The 18,175-nt window shown below is 36.7% G+C and overlaps 2 protein-coding genes across 2 annotated transcripts in view; one reads left to right on the top strand and one right to left on the bottom strand.

Moving 5' to 3' along the window:
* Nucleotides 1-12,569, top strand: part of LOC109082803 (CNK3/IPCEF1 fusion protein-like) — a 31,277-nt gene extending 18,708 nt beyond the window's left edge. The window contains exons 8-21 of the mRNA XM_042742389.1: nt 536-604; nt 1,063-1,182; nt 4,518-4,606; nt 5,196-5,299; nt 5,591-5,715; nt 5,999-6,032; nt 6,129-6,304; nt 7,205-7,278; nt 7,706-7,777; nt 9,848-9,921; nt 10,238-10,311; nt 10,935-11,037; nt 11,171-11,349; nt 11,669-12,569. Of these exons, the coding sequence (XP_042598323.1) occupies nt 536-604; nt 1,063-1,182; nt 4,518-4,606; nt 5,196-5,299; nt 5,591-5,715; nt 5,999-6,032; nt 6,129-6,304; nt 7,205-7,278; nt 7,706-7,777; nt 9,848-9,921; nt 10,238-10,311; nt 10,935-11,037; nt 11,171-11,349; nt 11,669-11,992 (1,617 nt within the window). The 3' untranslated portion in view covers nt 11,993-12,569. The remainder of the gene's footprint in view (nt 1-535; nt 605-1,062; nt 1,183-4,517; nt 4,607-5,195; nt 5,300-5,590; nt 5,716-5,998; nt 6,033-6,128; nt 6,305-7,204; nt 7,279-7,705; nt 7,778-9,847; nt 9,922-10,237; nt 10,312-10,934; nt 11,038-11,170; nt 11,350-11,668) is intronic.
* A 1,016-nt stretch (nt 12,570-13,585) lies between these two features.
* Nucleotides 13,586-16,664, bottom strand: cldn23l (claudin 23-like). Its single transcript, XM_019097638.2, has 3 exons — nt 16,602-16,664; nt 16,258-16,493; nt 13,586-15,151 (listed from the first exon to the last, which is right to left on the bottom strand). Exon 3 carries the CDS (start codon nt 15,087-15,089, stop codon nt 14,415-14,417), a length of 675 nt encoding a protein of 224 aa, XP_018953183.1. The 5' UTR covers nt 15,090-15,151; nt 16,258-16,493; nt 16,602-16,664; the 3' UTR covers nt 13,586-14,414.
* Between the last annotated feature and the right edge of the window lie 1,511 nt (nt 16,665-18,175).

Here is an 18,175-nt window from a genome sequence, read left to right as displayed (position 1 = left end):
TGTGATTGCAAAGCTGAACTTTCCAGTCTTCAGTGTCACATGATCCTTCAGAAATCATTATAATGCTGATTTAGTTCTCATGAAACATTTATTACTTTAATATCAATGCAGCAGTTTCAATGTTGTAACCAGTTTTACTGCATAATATTTTTGTGGAAGGATTCTTGCATTCAAAAGAACCACATTTACCTTACTTGGAAATATTTTGTAATATTATAAACGTCTTTACTGTCAGTCTTTACTTTTGACCAATATAACATATCTTTTCAGAATAAAGTATGATTTTATTATTTTTAAATATTTCTGACCCTGAAGTTTTGAATGGTAGTGCATAATAATCATTCAATCTTAAAGATGTTGATGCTGCATTCAAAATCAAATTGGTTCAAAAACGGGCACATTCCAGTATGAATGGGCATGAGGTTTCTGCTTGTGGGTGGTTCCTTCTAAACCATTGCAATCATTCCTTTGTTTTGGTGCTCTTTTACTCAGTAGTGTGTCTGTGTTGTACATAACCATAAATCCTGTCTTACAGTCTTCTACAGAGATCTGTGAGAAGATTTTAGCGGGAGATGAAGTCCTTCAGGTCAACGGACAGATAGTGGTAAGTGAAAACAGTTCAATGCTAATGATGTTTAACTGCACTAATAGTGATATACTGGTGTTATTTACATAAAGACTGCTGTAAGGAAGGAGTTAGCCAGGGTTCTAATGAGAGGGGCTGAACTCCGGGTTGGCACAGTAAGACTCTTTCATCCATTTGGTGACCTGCCTGCTGGATTTGAGCAGATGTCTTTTGTCCACTAATTTGGATTATTAATAGCTTGTGGCCCAGTGTCCTGCCATTATTGATAGGCATAGAAGAAAAACAATAGTTATTTCAGATAAAGAAAAAGAGATTAAAAAGCCATTTTAAATGAAATAATTTGTACAAATTTAGCACAGTTTTCTGAAAATGACCCAAAGATAGGTTCAGCCACAAGCATCAGGTGCAAAAGAACACCATTTTGGATGCAAATATGCATTTATTTCATTCAATGTAAACGATACGTCCTGTTTCAGGTTGGCTGGAGCCGGGTAAACCTTGTTCAGAAACTGGAGGAAAATCCAAATGGAGTCACTCTGGTTTTGAGGAGGCTTCCAGGGTTCCTGAAACGCAAGGAGAGCCGAGCCAAGTCTGAGGTACTAGAGGCTCATCCTTTTCTTCAACATATGCCACTTTAAGCATTTTCAAAATAATTGTTGACATAATTTTCACATTAAAATACACTTTTATAGTAGCAGTTTAGCTCAAAGACACTGAAATCACTTTTATGGCTTTATTAATGCAGACATTAATGCAGACAAATTCGATCTTAAATTTGAACTTTTATTTTGCAAAGGAACCCATTGCACTCATTACAACAAATTAGATTAGCTCTCACTGGAAAGAAAGGATGAAAACTGTAAATTTTCACAATCATAACTTATGTATGGAAGCCCATTTCTGCCTCATATGAAACAAATCATGCCTTAGTAAATCATAATTGACATAAAATTTGAAATTGTGGCAAAAAAAATTTGACATGCATAATTATGACTTTTTATCTCATACTTTTTACTTACATCATTTCACTTGTCATTTTCATTCTATCACTCATAATTATGACTTATAATTATCTTAATCTGACTCATAATTATCTATCTATCAGGATCTCATAATTGTAATCATGTGATGTCATAACTAACTTCTTATGTCATTATTATGTTTTTTTATTTGTATTGTTATGATTAATTATGATTTACCAAAGCATGATTTTTTTTTCTTATATGTCTGGAATGGGGTTTCATGTCACATATCACCATTATACTCTGTATATTCACACATTTTGGTGACATTCGTTCATTTACTGTTCACTATATGAATGTCATGTAGTTCCCTATATGAGGAGAGAGTGAATATAAATTATTGTACATTCAGGTAGTAATAATGAAAAAATATCAGATTAGTATTGTATGTGCCTTGAATCTGGTCTGTAAAAACAGATAAAGTATAAAATAAGATTTTTGCTGTCTGCCTGACTAAACAAAGCCAAAGTGTTTTAACAGTGTTAATAACCAGATAGAAATGAACACATGAGTCTCATATGAGGTGCTGCAAGCATTTTACTCTCTTGGTTCTTCTAGCGGTTGCTTTGCAACAGATTTATTGACGTCAGATGTGGTTGTGCTTATTCAATAAGCAACACATTTCCTCTTTGTGACACTGAAATGATTACATATTCTGTCACACAAGCAGACTCAGACATGCACACTAAAATAAACATTTTCAAATGAAAGAGACAATCTAAATTTCATATGAACTTGTTGTGCATTAAGAGCATCGTCATGACAACAGCAACTTCCTTCCCTCCAGTCTCCTGTGACTGCAAACACTCATTAGGACAGTGTGTGATGTAGCAGTCATGTGGCTTTTAAAATGATTGGGTCTGTTGGTGACCCTGAGGGACTGATCCACGGATATGTGACAAACACAGATGCTTACCAGACCCATTACATACTGATAAATGCGGACACAAGACTTTTTTCACATCGTTTTCGAGTTATCAAGCACATTTCAGTGTTGTTTTAGTATCATTGATAATACTTTTAAAGTTTTTTTTAATATTTTAAATTGGATGTATTGTTTTTATTTTCATAAAATTTAGTTTTTTTGTCATTTTTTATGAGTTTTTTTATTTTAGTTTCAGTTTATTTAGATGTTAGTTATTTTTAGTACCTCAACTTACACTAAACGAAAATGAAAAATTTTGCCTTGGGAAAAGTCTTCAGTGTCACATGATCCTTCATAAATGCTGATTTATTATCAATATTGGAAATATGTTTTTTGCTGCTTAATATTTTTTGGAACCTTTTTGTCAGTATTCTTTGATGAATAAAAAGTAAATAAAAAAACAGCATTTATTTAAAAAAAAAGAAATATTTTGTAATATACACAACTGTTTAAATGTTTGGGGTCGTATAGCCTAAAGTAAATTACTAATCCTAAAAGTAAACTTTTGCATATTTAGAAAAGAAAAATATATATGTATACATACAGTGGTGAGAAAGTTTTTGCACCCTTCCTGGTTTTTTTTATTATTTATTTTTTACATATTTGTCACACTTGAATGATTCAGATCATCAAACAAATTGTAATTTTACACAAAGATAACCCAAGTAAATACAAAATGCAGTTTTGTAATAATGATTTCATTTTTTAAGGGAAAAAAACTTTCCAAACCTGCCTGGCACTACGTGAAAAAGTAATTGCCCCCTAAATCTAATTGTGCCACCCTTTACAGCAACAACTGCAATCAAGCGTTTGCGATTACTGGCAATGAGTCTTTCACATCGCTGTGGAGGAATTTTGGCCCACTCTTCTTTGCAGAATTGTTTTAATTCAGCCACATTGGAGGAATTTCGAGCATGAATGGACTGTTTAAGGTCATTCCACAGCATCTCAATCGGATTTAAGTCCGGACTTTGACTTGGACACTGCAAAACCTTAATTTTGTTTCTGAGCCATTCAGTGGTGGAATTGCTGGTGTGTTTGGGATCATTGTCCTGCTGCATAACCCAAGTGCGCTTGAGCTTGAGGTCACAATTTCTGATAGAGTGCAGAATTCATGGTTCCATCAATTATGGCAAGTCGTCCAGGTCCTGAAGCTGCAAAGCAGCCCCAGACCATCACACTACCACCACCATATTTTACTGTTGGTATGATGTTCTTTTTATGAAATGCTGTGTTGGTTTTATGCCAGATGCAGTGGGACACACACCTTCCAAAAAGTTTAACTTTTGTTGCATCAGTCCACAGAATATTTGCCCAAAAGTCTTGGGGATAATCAAGATATTTTTTTGCAAATGTGAGACAAGCTGTTGTGTTCTTTTTGGTCAGCAATGGCTTTTGCCTTGGAGCTCTCCTATGGATGCTGTTTTTACCGAGTCTTTCTTATTGTTGAATCATGAACACTGACCTTAATTGAGGCAAGTGAGGCATGCGGTTCTTTAGATGTTGTTCTGGGTTCTTTTATGACCTCCTGGATGAGTCATCATTACACTCCTGGAGTAATTTTGTTAGGCTGGCCACTCCTGGGAAGGTTCACCACTGTTCCAAGTTTCCTCTATTTGTGGATAATGGCTCTCTGACCGTGGTTCGCTGGAGTCCTAAAGCCTTAGAAATGGCTTTAGAACCCTCTCCAGATTGATACATGTCAAAATCTTTCTCATCAATTCTTGAATTTCTTTAGATCGAGGCATGATGTGTTGCTCTTTAAGCAAGTACTGCTTAATAAACCCAAACACAGGCACACAGTCTTACTGGAAAAAGACACATAAAAGTACTTAAACTTGCCACAAACTCACCACGACCATTCACAAGGCATGAAAATGTGCTCATAAACTCATTGACACACACCTTAAATGTGTCGCCACAAAAAAATATATATTGAGTTTATCCAAACATCTCATCAGTCTCACCGATTTCTTACTTTCAGAGAGAGGAGGAAGAGGAAGAAGAGGAAGAGAAAAACAGATATTCTCTTTTGGGCCGGGTGGCAGCTTCAGTCCGCTCTCTGTCCTTCAGGTGAGTTCAGCTCCACTGAATATCCTCAGACACTCCTATAATCACTATATTGCTTTTTCTGATTTTCAGGCTCTGTAGAGGCATTTCTTGTCGCTCATTTAGTGTTTGTTGTTAAAACATCATTGAGGTGAAGATATTATAGTAGTTAGAGGCTTTACAATATGGTAGGATAGAATAGGATAGTTTTGTCTGCCTCTCTGAGATAGACATAATGCTAAGCCTTGAGTCTGTGCTTTCCATTATTTTACTTTTTTACAGTAAACTTACTGTGTATAAGAAGTGAAAGTCTCCATTTCTCTGTCTGTGTTTCATAAACTAAATTCTTGTTTCATAACTGTTTTCGATGAGCTACAGTGAGGACATGCAAGGGATCCGCTATCTCAGGTCTCTGTGTGTATATAGCATGGTTGAATGTATTTGAATATGAACTATAGTATGTGTGTGTTTAGGTCAGTTTTCATAGCATTAAAGCTGCTTCTGTATATGTAGCGCTGCAAAGGGCCACTTAGCTGACTGTGTTTTTCAATTATTTTTTTATTGTTACATGCTTTTATATAGTGTAATATGTGTGTGTGTTTATGTATCACAGATCAGCATCAGACGGCACACATCATTTCAGACGGGAGAAATCATTGCTCTCTAGTGAACAAAGCTCTAAAGAACATCAGCCAAACACCTTAAAGCCAGGGGCAGGTAAGAGTCACAGAGGCCTTTACAGAAAACATTGAAGACATATATAAATATATTATTGGCCCAATTATGTTCTGAAGAAAGAAGAAATATTGTTCATTAGTCAACAACACGACTTTACAGCTAATCTAGCACTAAACAGCATAAAATATCGGTCTTTTCATCGGCCATAGTTTCTTTAGTATTCTTTGTTGCTGAGCATATAGATTTGTTGTTTAGCTTACAGACATTTACAGCTCCAATTTCATCTTATAGGCTCTATAAAATTTTTTAAATCTATCTTCACTTTTGTAGATTCTCTGCGTGCAAGTCGAAAAAGTTTGGAAATCGGTTCATCTGCAGAAAGGAGTCCGTCCCCACAAAGCTCAGAGCTCAGCCGAGCCAGCACAAGCTCCTGTCCTGACATGGCAGGACTAAGAGTAAGAACAAAAAAGATTTATTACATTTATAAGCATTAATTTGGTATAACATACAACTCATTGCACTTTTCCATAGTCAAATAAGGTCCATTTTGGAGAGATACTATGATGATTTGTCGCCCTTGAGCATGATAAATTTAAGTGTGCCATGAGTCACTGAAAAGCATCTGTTGGGGCATCTAAGTATAAAGTGTTTCTAATGTGGCAACTCTGATGAAATCAGCAGAAGGTGTTCTTTAAACCCTGTGATCTCAAAGTAATTATACGTTTCTTTTTACCGCAGGAGGAAAAGGAGAACAAAAAGAGCTCTACTAAAGGTCAGGCATGGATTTGTTCATTCACTACTTTTTCTAGGACATCTTTTATCATCCATTGCAAAATAATGACACTACCCTGATTCATATGAACACTAGGAACACGGACAGCGCTGAGCCGGAGGAGGGTGTCCTGTCGTGAACTCGGCCGCCCAGACTGTGACGGATGGCTCTGGAAAAAGAGAAAAGAAACAAACGTCTTCATGACTCAGAAATGGCAGAGATTTTGGTTCGTCCTGAAAGGTCCTACACTGTATTGGTATACCAGCCAACAGGTTAGTACAAGTTTATTTGCAAAGAGGTTCAGTTTAGATGTAAATGTACATGTTTATAAAGAGCCAATCTGTGTAACCAATTACAAGTGTCAATTATTATAATAAGAATTTTTGTAAAACTGAAAGAAACCCTTCTTGAAAGCATTTTCATCTGTACTACAGATGCAAAATGTATTGGTAGCATATTGGACGGATGATATTGTTTTTTTGTTTTTTTTATTTATTGGATATTTAATTGTATTTTATTTTCTCCTATTTTTATGTTTAGACCTTTTTCATCATCTAATGCTCATTTATAGTTAATCTTTTTTTTAAGATTTTCATTTCTGTAAGAAACAATAACTGTAAAATATAATCTCTAACCAATTTTGAAATGAATATCCATTCTTAATACTGTACATTATATGTTGTGATGCCTAAATTAACTTTTTGCATTTCTGGATTTTCAAGAGTCATTTTTTAAAGGTAAGTCCATCCAAAAATTTAAATTCTGTCATTTTCTGTTGTTGGTAAAAAAAAAAAAAAAAAAAAAAAAAAAGGTTTTGGTACCTATTGACTTCCATAGTATTTTTTGTCCACACAGTGGAAGTCAACAGAAAACTATGTTTACAAGCATTCTTCAAATTATCAAATTTCATGTTCCCCAGAAAAAAGAAAGTCATACAGGTCTGGAACAACATGATGGTGAGAAAATAATAGAAATTATGACAGAATGTTTATTTTGGGGTGGACTGTTCCTTTAACTTACAGAGACAAAATAGTGTTGATTTTTAATATCGGCCATTTGTCCCTAACATAAGAGTCAGCCATAATTCTAAAATCTGTGTATCTCTGTCTCTTTACAAATTCTGGGAATGTAGATATATTTAAAATAATTATTGAAGCCCTATATTTGTGCAGGAGGAGAAGGCGGAGGGCTTAATCAAGATCGGCAGCTACAGTATAGAGAGCGCAGGAGAACACAAGAGGAAGTAGTGAGTATCTCCTGCACTACATAGAACATGCTGGATTTGGTTACCCATTTATTATTTGCAGCTAAGTAAAATTTGAAGGCAAGAGGATCTGTTGACTGAACGACATTAAACCCCATTCAGCGTGATTGTTTGTGTTCACACTGTCATAAAGAAACAGAAGTCGTCGGTCTCCTCAGACTCTGTGTTTGTGGTTGGCTGTGAGAGTATCAGACGCAGGAGGGCAGTTAGCCGGAGATGTGTGAATAACAGAATTACACTTTGCATTCCTCAGATCTTCCCCCGCAGTCCACAGACACCGAACAGCACAACCTGCCACCATAATGACTAATGAGTTTTTGTTTTTTCATTAAGCTGCTAAAGCCTCTGCCCTAAGATTAATAGGTATTATCATCTGATCTCTTTCTCACTCTTTCTCTTTATCTTCTAGTGTATTTCAAATGTGCCATCAGCGCTTCCAGAATTTTTTCTTCGCTGCTGATAATGTAACCGACATGAGCAAGTGAGTGTGACTGCATATAAACAAGCATTTTCTCTACAGCTGCATACAAATGACAGTCATTCATGATTTCATAGCTTAAAGAGCATTTTGTAAAAATCATTGAGTAGCGAAATGTCACAATGATTAGATCTTGCTGCGCACCTGCAGTTTCTCTTCATGTGCAAATGATTGTGCTTTGACCTTTGAATTTAAATAGATTTGTTAGATGCAATGACATTGTATTTTTAAAGTTGGAGTGTGTGATGTGAAGGTACTTTTTAAAAGTTTAATGTGCATAGCTAACTATAAGCGATTCACGGGTCACAAATAGTGTAAATATTGTGTGGGAGAGTTAAGGATAAATTGCATATACTGACAGCTGAGTTTATTTTTACACTATCTTTTGAATATCTTTATTTTATGGAAAATAACATTTGTAAAATAAATATTTTGGTAGCAAGCAAACGGCTTCATCTAATTATTTAAAAAGCTCCTTTAAATAATGGTTGATAAATATTCTGTGGGACAGTAGAATTTTTCATGAAAACAGAGTGAAAGGAAAAGGAGGATGTTTTGAGAACCAGATTGTTTTTTCCCATTCTCTTTTGGTGCCTCTAATGCTGTGGTTCTCAACCTTTTTGACTCCAAGTCCCTCTTTTGTCCAAAACAGCATTCGAAAAATAACTATAATTTTTTTGTTCGCTATGTTGTCAGAGAACAAATCTGAGAGCTTTCTGACTCTAGTCTACATAGACAGCAATGCAACTGACACGTTCAAGGGCCAGAAAGGTAGTAAGGAAATTGTTAAAATAGTCCATGTGACATCAGTGGTTCAACCGTAATTTTATGAAACTACAAGAATGCGTTGTGGTACTTTCATAAATGTGTGAAAGACTGACACGGAAGAGAAAAAATTGTTGAATGAAGTCATTATTTTTGTTTTCTTTGCACACAAAAAGTTTTCTTGTAGCATCATAAAATTAAGGTTGAACCACTGATGTCACATGGACTATTTTAACAATGTCTTTACTACCTTTCTGGCCCTCGAACATGTCAGTTGCGTTTCTGTCTATGGAGGGTCAGAAAGCTCTCAGATTTCATCAAAAATATCTTAATTTGTGTTCTGAAGATGAACGAAGATGTTATGGGTTTGGAACGACTTGAGGTATTAATGACAGAATTTCTGGGTGAACTACCACCTTTAAATAATTTTAAGACTTATTTGGGCTCACTGGAAGCTTGCTGAAGCCCCCTAGTGTGACTGGCCAACTAGTTGAGAACCATTATTGTAATGGTTAGTAAAGGCTTGTAAACTGGAAATGCTTGTATTTGTTATTTAAGAATATATTTTTGTGAAAATATTTTTTTTTAGTGTTGGTCAGATAATTCAACAGCCACTGCATGGCGCCTCTGCAGTAATTTGGAGTGGAGCAGGTTATGTAATAGCACTACAGATTGGAGCTCTTTTTTACACTTCATGATTTGTCCCATGACCAGTGGAACTCAGGTGCTTGTTACCTCTAAAAAAAGAGCTGATGATATGATTTCAGGAGAGAACCCTGGGCAGTTATGTTAACTATCATGTATCATTCCCCCACTCATTTGACAAACAATAATATTAGACCAGTATCAGGTGGCTCAGTTTGTCTCTTCTAATGAGTTTCATGCCATTTAGGTCCATTATTTTCAGGCACAATTGTCTAGATATTCTGTTGCCAGGTTGCACTAGTCGATCTTAGCCTCATTATGAAAAGCTCTGAACTCTAAATGCTTTGACCTCTTGAGCAGCACTTGAGGAGCTGCAGTAAAGCAGTGAGTCAGCAGACGCTTAGAGTCAGACATACAGAGCAACAGTGTCGGTCGGCCTGTGGCACTGGAGATTGTGTAAACGCCAAAGCATTTAACCTCATGTTTACCTGTCTATTATTGCTCTGTACTACAGTACACATACACATTCAGGATCTCTCAGGTCACCTCTGCCCCCTACTGGCCTTCACCTAATACAACACCATACAAATCACCTGGAGTGCAAATGGGAAACTGGTGAGAAATCTCTGAACTCTCTTTCTCTCTCTCTCTCTGTCTCAACAGATGGATTAACTGCTTAATCACAGCCATTCAGAAACATAAGAAATTTGTTCAAAATCAGCCAGACAGTGAAGAAGGTAGGAAAACAACACATTCACATTCAGTTATTTTTAATAGCTGGCGTCTTTACACTGCTTAGTTAAGGGGGTTCTGTGACACCTCCAAGTTCTGTGCCAAATAAAATCTGTTCTACAGTATCAGTTTTGACTGATAAAATGCTACATGAGAACCTCTTTACATTTTTGTCAATTATCGGACATGCATGAAAATCAGCAGTCCAACAGAAATTGATTTATTATGCCTCGTTACTGCATTATATGTTTTAACACATTTTTCATGGAATGTATGCTGTTTACGTACTACTTTTTCAATGTAAAATGTTTTTGTTGTCAGAATGTTACAGTGAAACTGAATCTGAGGAGGAATCATCACGTTCACCACTCTCCCATCGGAAGAAAGTCAATACAGTGAGGGAAAACAGACACACGTGCACAAACACTCATGTAGTTCCAAACCTGTATGACTGTATTATTTTTGGGTTTAATCAATACAGTAAAACAATACTTTTGTGAAATATAATATTTTATAATTAAAATAATTGTTTTGTATATTAATATATTATATTATGATTTAATATATAAAATGTCATTTAATTCTGTGTTGGCAAATCTGGATTTTTAGCAGCCCTTATGCCAGTCTTCAGTGTCACATGATCCTTCAGAAATCATTTTAATAAGCTGATTTAGTGCTCAAAAAAAATTTCTTAATATTATCAGTGTTGTAAACAGTTTTTGTGACAACTGTGATACTTTTTTGATGTGTAATTTTAAATGTCCTTACTGTCACTTTTGATCAATTTAATAGGTCCTTGCGGAATAAAAGTAATAAACGTTTCAAATGTAGTATAGAACATTGCCACTTCAACCTTTATTTTGTGGAAAAGGGCTGCTTGGATCATCTGCAATAAATACAGAATTTTACAATAAACAGAATTATACATTTTTCCATTATCCAAATGAGGAAATTGGCTTTGTACATTTCCTATAGAACATAGAATGTTTAAAAGAGTTTCTTCTTTATTTTGTCATAGAAAACTCAAACACAATCGAACACACTTCCTCGAGCAAAGGGAAAGCAGAACAGGAAGTCAGAGCCAATAACCATTTCACATGCAGGGGGCAGTAAAATCGCAGGTAAAGGATCATTGTAAATTTTATAAGCCTCTTTAAATCTTTATATCCTTATAGCCCTTTCAAAGCTAAAATGAGTTCTTTAATAAAAAAAAATACTTTCACTAAACAAGCAAAATCTCTCTGTGGCTCTCAGGAAAAGTAGATGAGATGGATGAAATGTTTCATAGCCTGAAGAAAGGAGGAGTGTCTCTGACTGGTCAGAATCAGCCGACGACTCACGACCAGCTACGTAAATCCTTCATCAAACGCAACAAAAACCCTGTTATCAATGAGAAGATACACATACTCCGTGCCCTCCAGAGCACACTTAAGGTAAGACATACGTTTACGCACACACACACACACACACACACACACACACACTAACAACCCAACAGAAACTGTGGTTATTATTATTTCCTACTCCTGTCAATCATTAAAGATGGACAGGTTAGAGTATAGTACTAGTCATATACAAAACAATACAGTTTCAAAACATTACTGTTTTTACTGTAGTTTTGATCAAATAAATGCAGTCTTGCTGAAGATTAGAGACCTCTTTCAAAAACATTATAACTTTTAACTGGTAGTGTAGAGTAGCTCATGCACACAGCGCTCTCTTCATTTCTCATTGGCTGCTGGTGTTTTCTAGGCGAAGGAAGCAGAGCTTCACCTGATTGACAAGATCCTGGAGGACTCTGTGTTCTCACCACAGAACTTCCGTCAGTGGAAGAAGTTAAATGAAGAGCTGCTGCAGGACATTGAGAGACAGTACAAACACACAGACTCGCCAAGCATAGACACAGTGTCCAAGACCAAAGACGAGGCAAGCACACTGAATCTGAGTGATGGAGAACAGTTGGTAGATGCAGAGACATCTGATGACAGAGGCTCCACGTCTACAGAGGCACAGGTGCCGATGCAAACACATACCACAGTTACAGACAAAACTACAGAGAACTATTTTTACATATGACAACCGTTTCCTTCCTGTACTCTATTAAAACATAACAAAACAAGAAATGAAAGTGCAATGCTGGGATAAATATATGGATCTGACTTGCAGCCATCTGGGCCAGAGCACTGGCTCTTTTACCAGAAGTAAGCTTTTCAAAACTACTTCATACTTCTGCTGTTCATTCACTAAAAACTATCACTGAATTTATGATGAACTGCCTGGTGCTGGCAAAAGAACAAATCTTACTTTAGGCACTTGCTAAAGGATGTTGATTATATACTGATGTATGTAATTTTAAATATATATATTTTAGATTAATTATATTAATATGATGCATGTTTGTTTTTACGTCAGGTATGTGTGTAAGGTTTCCCTAAATATGTCAGAAATATTTTATGAATGTTTCTGGTATGTTCAGACATGATAGACAAGAAAGTATGCTTTTATAAGAATGTATGTTTTTTATTATGTAGAAATTTTATGGCAGTGCAGATCCTGAAAATATGTTATAATTATATTTCCTGAGAGAGAAAAAATATATACCTCACTGTACATAGTTTGTATTAAAAGCCCAGCAATGGTCATTTCCCCAGAATTGCCACACAGTGGCGCCATGTGTTTTGGTCATGAGGTATTTCACACTCGTCACCTGTTCCTTTGAGTCTTTTTGTGTTTTTATACCAACAGTCTATAATCATGCATAAAATGGCTGTGTATATATATATATATATATATATATATATATATATATATATATATATATATATATATATATATATATTATATATATATATAATATATATATATTATTGCTTCTGAGGCTTTACTCTCTTTTTTTCTGTTTTAAAATGTCACCAGCCAAATAGTGTTTTTTTTTTTTTATTATTTATCCAAGGCAAAAACTGGTTATAAACTCAGACATTTTTGTCCTAAACCGACAAACTTATTTCTAGAAAGAGAGCAGTGAGTGTTAAATGACTTGGGTGTTTTTGTGTCTTCATGCTCCTGTAGAGAAAGGAAAAGGTCCCACAATGTAATAATTTATTTTATGTTACTGTTAATTTTTCTTTATACGATATAAACAGAGTTATGAAAAAAGAAAGAAGAAATAGAAACATGAGATTTGAATGATATTTGTCATTTGCTGTATGTTTATGCAGAGCCAAAGCCAATCTCACAACACCTGTTCCACTGAAATTGGGTTAAATACTTATTAAATAGTTTTGAAAAAACATTTTCAATTTCAATTTTCAAGTAGAATATCTGATTGTCTTAAAAAAAGATTTTTATTTAAACTAATTACATTTTCTGACCTCATCTCTTTGTGATGTGGGAATGTACAGGTCCGGTTGCTGTGTATTTACCCAAACAAGTTGTTTTGCGTAAAATCATTATTAGTAATTATGACAAGTCAATAGATTTGTGCAGGTGTGATGATATAGGCTTATTACAAGCAGTCTTACTTTTCACATAGCAGGGGCAGCAGGAAAAAATGCTTTGAAACATTTAATCAGTAGTCTAACACATATAGTATTACATACAATAACTACATATATTTACAAAGTAAAAATTTATCAAGTAAAGATAGTAATTACTTACAGATCTATATATTACAAGTAAATGCTTACCAGCCATAGGCTTGAAAGAAATGACACAAGACAAATATTTCACGCACTAGCGGGAAAAGCCACAAATTCCAACAGCCTTGTGACACTAGTACATTGCTTTCATTTTACGACAACTTTGGAAAAAATATTACAGTACTGTCATGATCAACAGTAAAATCTGCCACGAAATATACAACTTATAGGCTACAATCTATGTCTTATCAGCTGAGGGACCGTTCACACAGAACACATCTTTGCGTTCAAATGAGGCGCATCGCCGCATGGGAGTAAAAAGGAATGCAATGTATCGAGTAGTGTTTCTAAAAGTTGACAAAAACAAAACAGTAAATAAATACTGTATATGAATAGAATAATAGAATACAGAAAAAATGATAAATCGCAGAAGAAAGCAAAAATGCATTCTGTGTGAACCAACCTCCTGTTCACACCAAGGATGATAACTATATAAAGTTTTAAAACTGGTTTTAACCACAGCAATAATGATAATAACGACACAGAGGAGCGATGTCATTGAAATCGCTTTCAGAAAGATTAATGACAAAAACATTGCAATCAGAATTAACCTGACTTTGTTGGTATGAATGCTAATAAAGAGTTCTTTATAGTATAATTCTTGGTGTGAACAGGCCTTAAGGCTTCTGTTAGCAGTTTCCTACATATTTTAATATAGTTCTCTTTAGAAACATCATGTGTATCATTTGCCATGTCTTATTTGTCCAATTCATAAACACTACAGATGCACTACATTGAGCCATATGCCAATGTTTAAACACCATAAGAGTCTCTTCACCTCTCAGGAACGTTTGCTTCATCTAACAGTTTACCTCATACATCTCTGCACTGTCTTTGAGTCTCTGCTTACGGCAGGAAGAACACTTCATGCTTTTAAACCCAAAAAGCAGCGCGGCCCCTCCCAGCACCTGTACCCAAGCTCCCACCCACCCGAAATAAAGCGACCCAGCTGGGTGTAACGTTAGTCGGGGTGGCTTGTGTACATTGAGTCCTTGCGTCTCTGATACGGTTGAATCCACCTCGATCCCCAGCTTTGAAAGATTATGAGTGTACACTCCTAACGCAGCGAGACTAAGCACACCCGCCAGCGCCACCAACAGGCCACCAGCTGCCGCTACGCTCCTAAGTGGGATATCAGTCCAGCAGCGGACACCCACGCTGGCGAGGACAATCCCAGCACCGCACAGGAAAAGAGACGACAGCACCATCCCCTGGACCATTCGAACCCGAGCATCCCGCTGGTAGGACCCCGACACGGGCCAGCACTCTTTGACTTCGGAGTGCACCACCTGCAGGCAGCTCTCCCACAGGCCATCCGAACGAAGTAGGAGGAGCTCCGTTGCTCCGGCACGCCCTGCCGCACCCAACCGCGCCTGTCCCTCCCTCCACTGCGGTGTGATCGCTGCAGTGAACACCAGCACAAGGCCCAAGGGAGCGAACACAACCCCCATCAGCATGGACACTGGAGTGTGCATCACGTCTTTGTCGACTTGTAGCTCTTCAGGAAGATGCTAAGCTTGAAACCACCGGCGAAGACCTGGGGAAAAGAGTAAAATTTCAGTTAAACTCATTCCATCCTTTGATTTAAATCCCCTCAGATATCCGTCGTCAGAAATGCCTTCCTGGATTCGCAGTCTGATAGATCTAAAAGAGGAAGAGTGCGTATATGCATGTCTTGTTAGCCGATGACTCTCTCCTTTGAGCTCTAAGAAAGATCGTCATTCCTGGCAACCAGCACAGTGGAGGTGAATGGACCGCTGTTGCTAAGAGACGGTAACCTGGACGGTTGCATCTTTTGTGGTACATCTGAAATGGTTCTAGCACTATGAGCCACAGGTGCTAGTCTCTGAACATCATCTTTTGACGCAATTGTGTGGTTGTGCTGTGTGAACGGGATATGTTTTGAAACAGTTTGCGGATATTATACGTAGACAGGGAGCCAGACGTCTGGGAGCTGAGAGAGCGAGCTGATGTCTGTTTCAGGAGACAAGGACAAAAGAGACCCTGCGAATGATGTGATGCTATAAAAAGTAGCTATTTTTAATCCATGAACCCAATATTTTTTAACAAGTCTGTGGAGTGTTTTCATCATCTAATTGGTTGACAATATCACCTTCAAAGGTATCTGTGAGAGGGGTGTGGGCGTACGTTTCAACAGTTTGGTCAATCACTGCATGCTTTTAGAGTACAGCCGCATCTATCTTTGCATCAATTTCCTTTTCCACTCACTTTTGTTGCATGGCAACCCAAAAACAAACATTTAAAAGGGTGCACTGGCACTTGTACATTAATGAAAACAACAGAATCTGCCACACCAACAAAATGCAGCTACTCACACTGACACTTTTGAGATCTGTCTTCAAATCACACTAGTTATTAAATATCTGGAAAAACAGCATGACAGTGAGATCGGAACCACAGTAGTCAAGCTTTGATTGAAAAAGATGAAAAGCTCATTCCATCATGAAATGGATCAACAGGATGTGGCATATACGCAAACTAGCCACACAGACCACTCAGACAAAGATGCAAGACAAGTGCATTGACCTGCTCTTCTGACCTGGTTTTTGCGTTCGCACAGAGACGTTAAAGTCATCTGCTTCTCTATTTAATTCACACATAACAGAGATGTCATGCACTCACCTCTCTACAGAAGAATGAATGATCATTCAGCTGTTCTCTTTGTTAATTCTGAGATGGATCCTTCTGCTTTCTGTCCTTTCTCTTTCCCTCACTCTGATTCTCTCTAGTCTTGTGTATGAGCTTTCCATACACCCCCGTCCTTCTTTCAAACAGAGAAACACACGCACACACAGAACAAACAGCAAGTCCGACGTGTGCTGACTGCAATATGCAGACTGCCTGCTGAACTGGGCGATCTGATGAAAGAAAAAGAAGATGAATTTAAAAAGTCTGCCTTCTATCAAATGTATTCATCTTTATATTTATTAAATTATGTCAATCAGTAGATGTATATATGCTCTTACCTCCAAACATTAGCTGCACAAAAATACTCACTCCTGAACAGACGTAGGGACTTACGTCTTTGATACTCTTTAACTTTTATTATGGCATATAAAGCCTAAATGTAAATAATGGTCCTGTGGTGATGTTGAAAAACTAAACAAGATTTTTGTATTATAAAGAAAAAGTGCATCTTTTTTTTCTCAATTTTATTGTCCTTGTCATATAATTACATTGGTTAGGCGTACTGATCGATTTCATTGCATTACCACAAGGCATATGGGGCTATAAAAATCAAGATAAACATGAAATAAGACATGTCTGTGAAGTATAGGGTAAGATGCCCTCTTAAGAATAACATTTAGATTTAAGTTTACCATGGGCATAATGGTAATGCTAATTTGCTTATTTAGTTGTCATTGCACAAAATGTGGGGTGATGTGGACCCTACCTGGGACAAGAAGACTTAATAGAATAGATGCCTTTTGATATAATTCTTATTTAAATTTAAATAAAATACTCGATGAACTATTGCATGAAATTTTTTTGACAACTTAGTTGGATAACTGAACAATGACAAAGCAGAATCCCAATAAAAGATTAATTTAAAAAGTATATTTATTAGAAAATATTTAATCTAAAATGTACAAACCCGATTCCAAAAAAGTTGGGACACTGTACAAATTGTGAATAAAAACAGAATGCAATGATGTTGAAGTTTCAAATTTCTATATTTTATTCAGAATACAACATGGATGACATATCAAATGTTAAAACTGAGAAAATGTATTATTTTAAGGGAAAAATAAGTTGATTTTAAATTTCATGGCATCAGCACATCTCAAAAAAGTTGGGACATGGCCATGTTTACCACTGTGTGGCATCCCCTCTTCTTTTTATAACAGTCTGCAAAGGTCTGGGGACTGAGGAGACAAGTTGCTCAAGTTTAGGAATAGGAATGTTGTCCCATTCTTGTCTAATACAGGCTTCTAGTTTCTCAACTGTCTTAGGTCTTCTTTGTTGCATCTTCTTCTTTATGATGCGCCAAATGTTTTCTATGGGTGAAAGATCTGGACTGCAGGCTGGCCATTTCAGTACCCAGTTCCTTCTTCTATGCAGCCATGATGTCGTAATTGATGCAGTATGTGGTCTGGCTTTGTCATGTTGGAAAATGCAAGGTCTTCCCTGAAAGAGACGACGTCTGGATGGGAGCAAATGTTGTTTTACAACTTGGATATATCTTTCAGCATTGATGGTGCCTTTCCAGATGTGTAAGCTGCCCATGCCACACGCACTCATGCAACCCCATACCATCAGAGATGCAGGCTTCTGAACTGAGTGCTGATAACAAATTGGGTTGTCCTAGTCCTCTTTAGTCCGGATGATATGGCGTCCCAGTTTTCCAAAAAGAACTTCAAATTTTGATTCGTCTGACCACAGAACAGATTTCCACTTTGCCACAGTCCACTTTAAATGAGACTTGGCCCAGAGAAAACGCCTGCGCTTCTGGATCATGTTTAGATATGGCTTCTTTTTTGACCTATTGAGTTTTAGCCGGCAATGGCGAATGGCACGGTGGATTGTGTTCACATACAAT

The sequence above is a fragment of the Cyprinus carpio genome, chromosome B17 (genome assembly GCF_018340385.1).
Source record: "Cyprinus carpio isolate SPL01 chromosome B17, ASM1834038v1, whole genome shotgun sequence".
In the NCBI taxonomy this organism is placed as follows: Eukaryota; Metazoa; Chordata; class Actinopteri; order Cypriniformes; family Cyprinidae; genus Cyprinus; species Cyprinus carpio.
This window is presented reverse-complemented; position numbering and strand designations above follow the sequence as displayed.

Bases quoted from the DNA above. Each gene is read 5' to 3' on its own strand.
- cldn23l (XM_019097638.2), bottom strand. From the start codon at position 15,089: ATGCACACTCCAGTGTCCATGCTGATGGGGGTTGTGTTCGCTCCCTTG.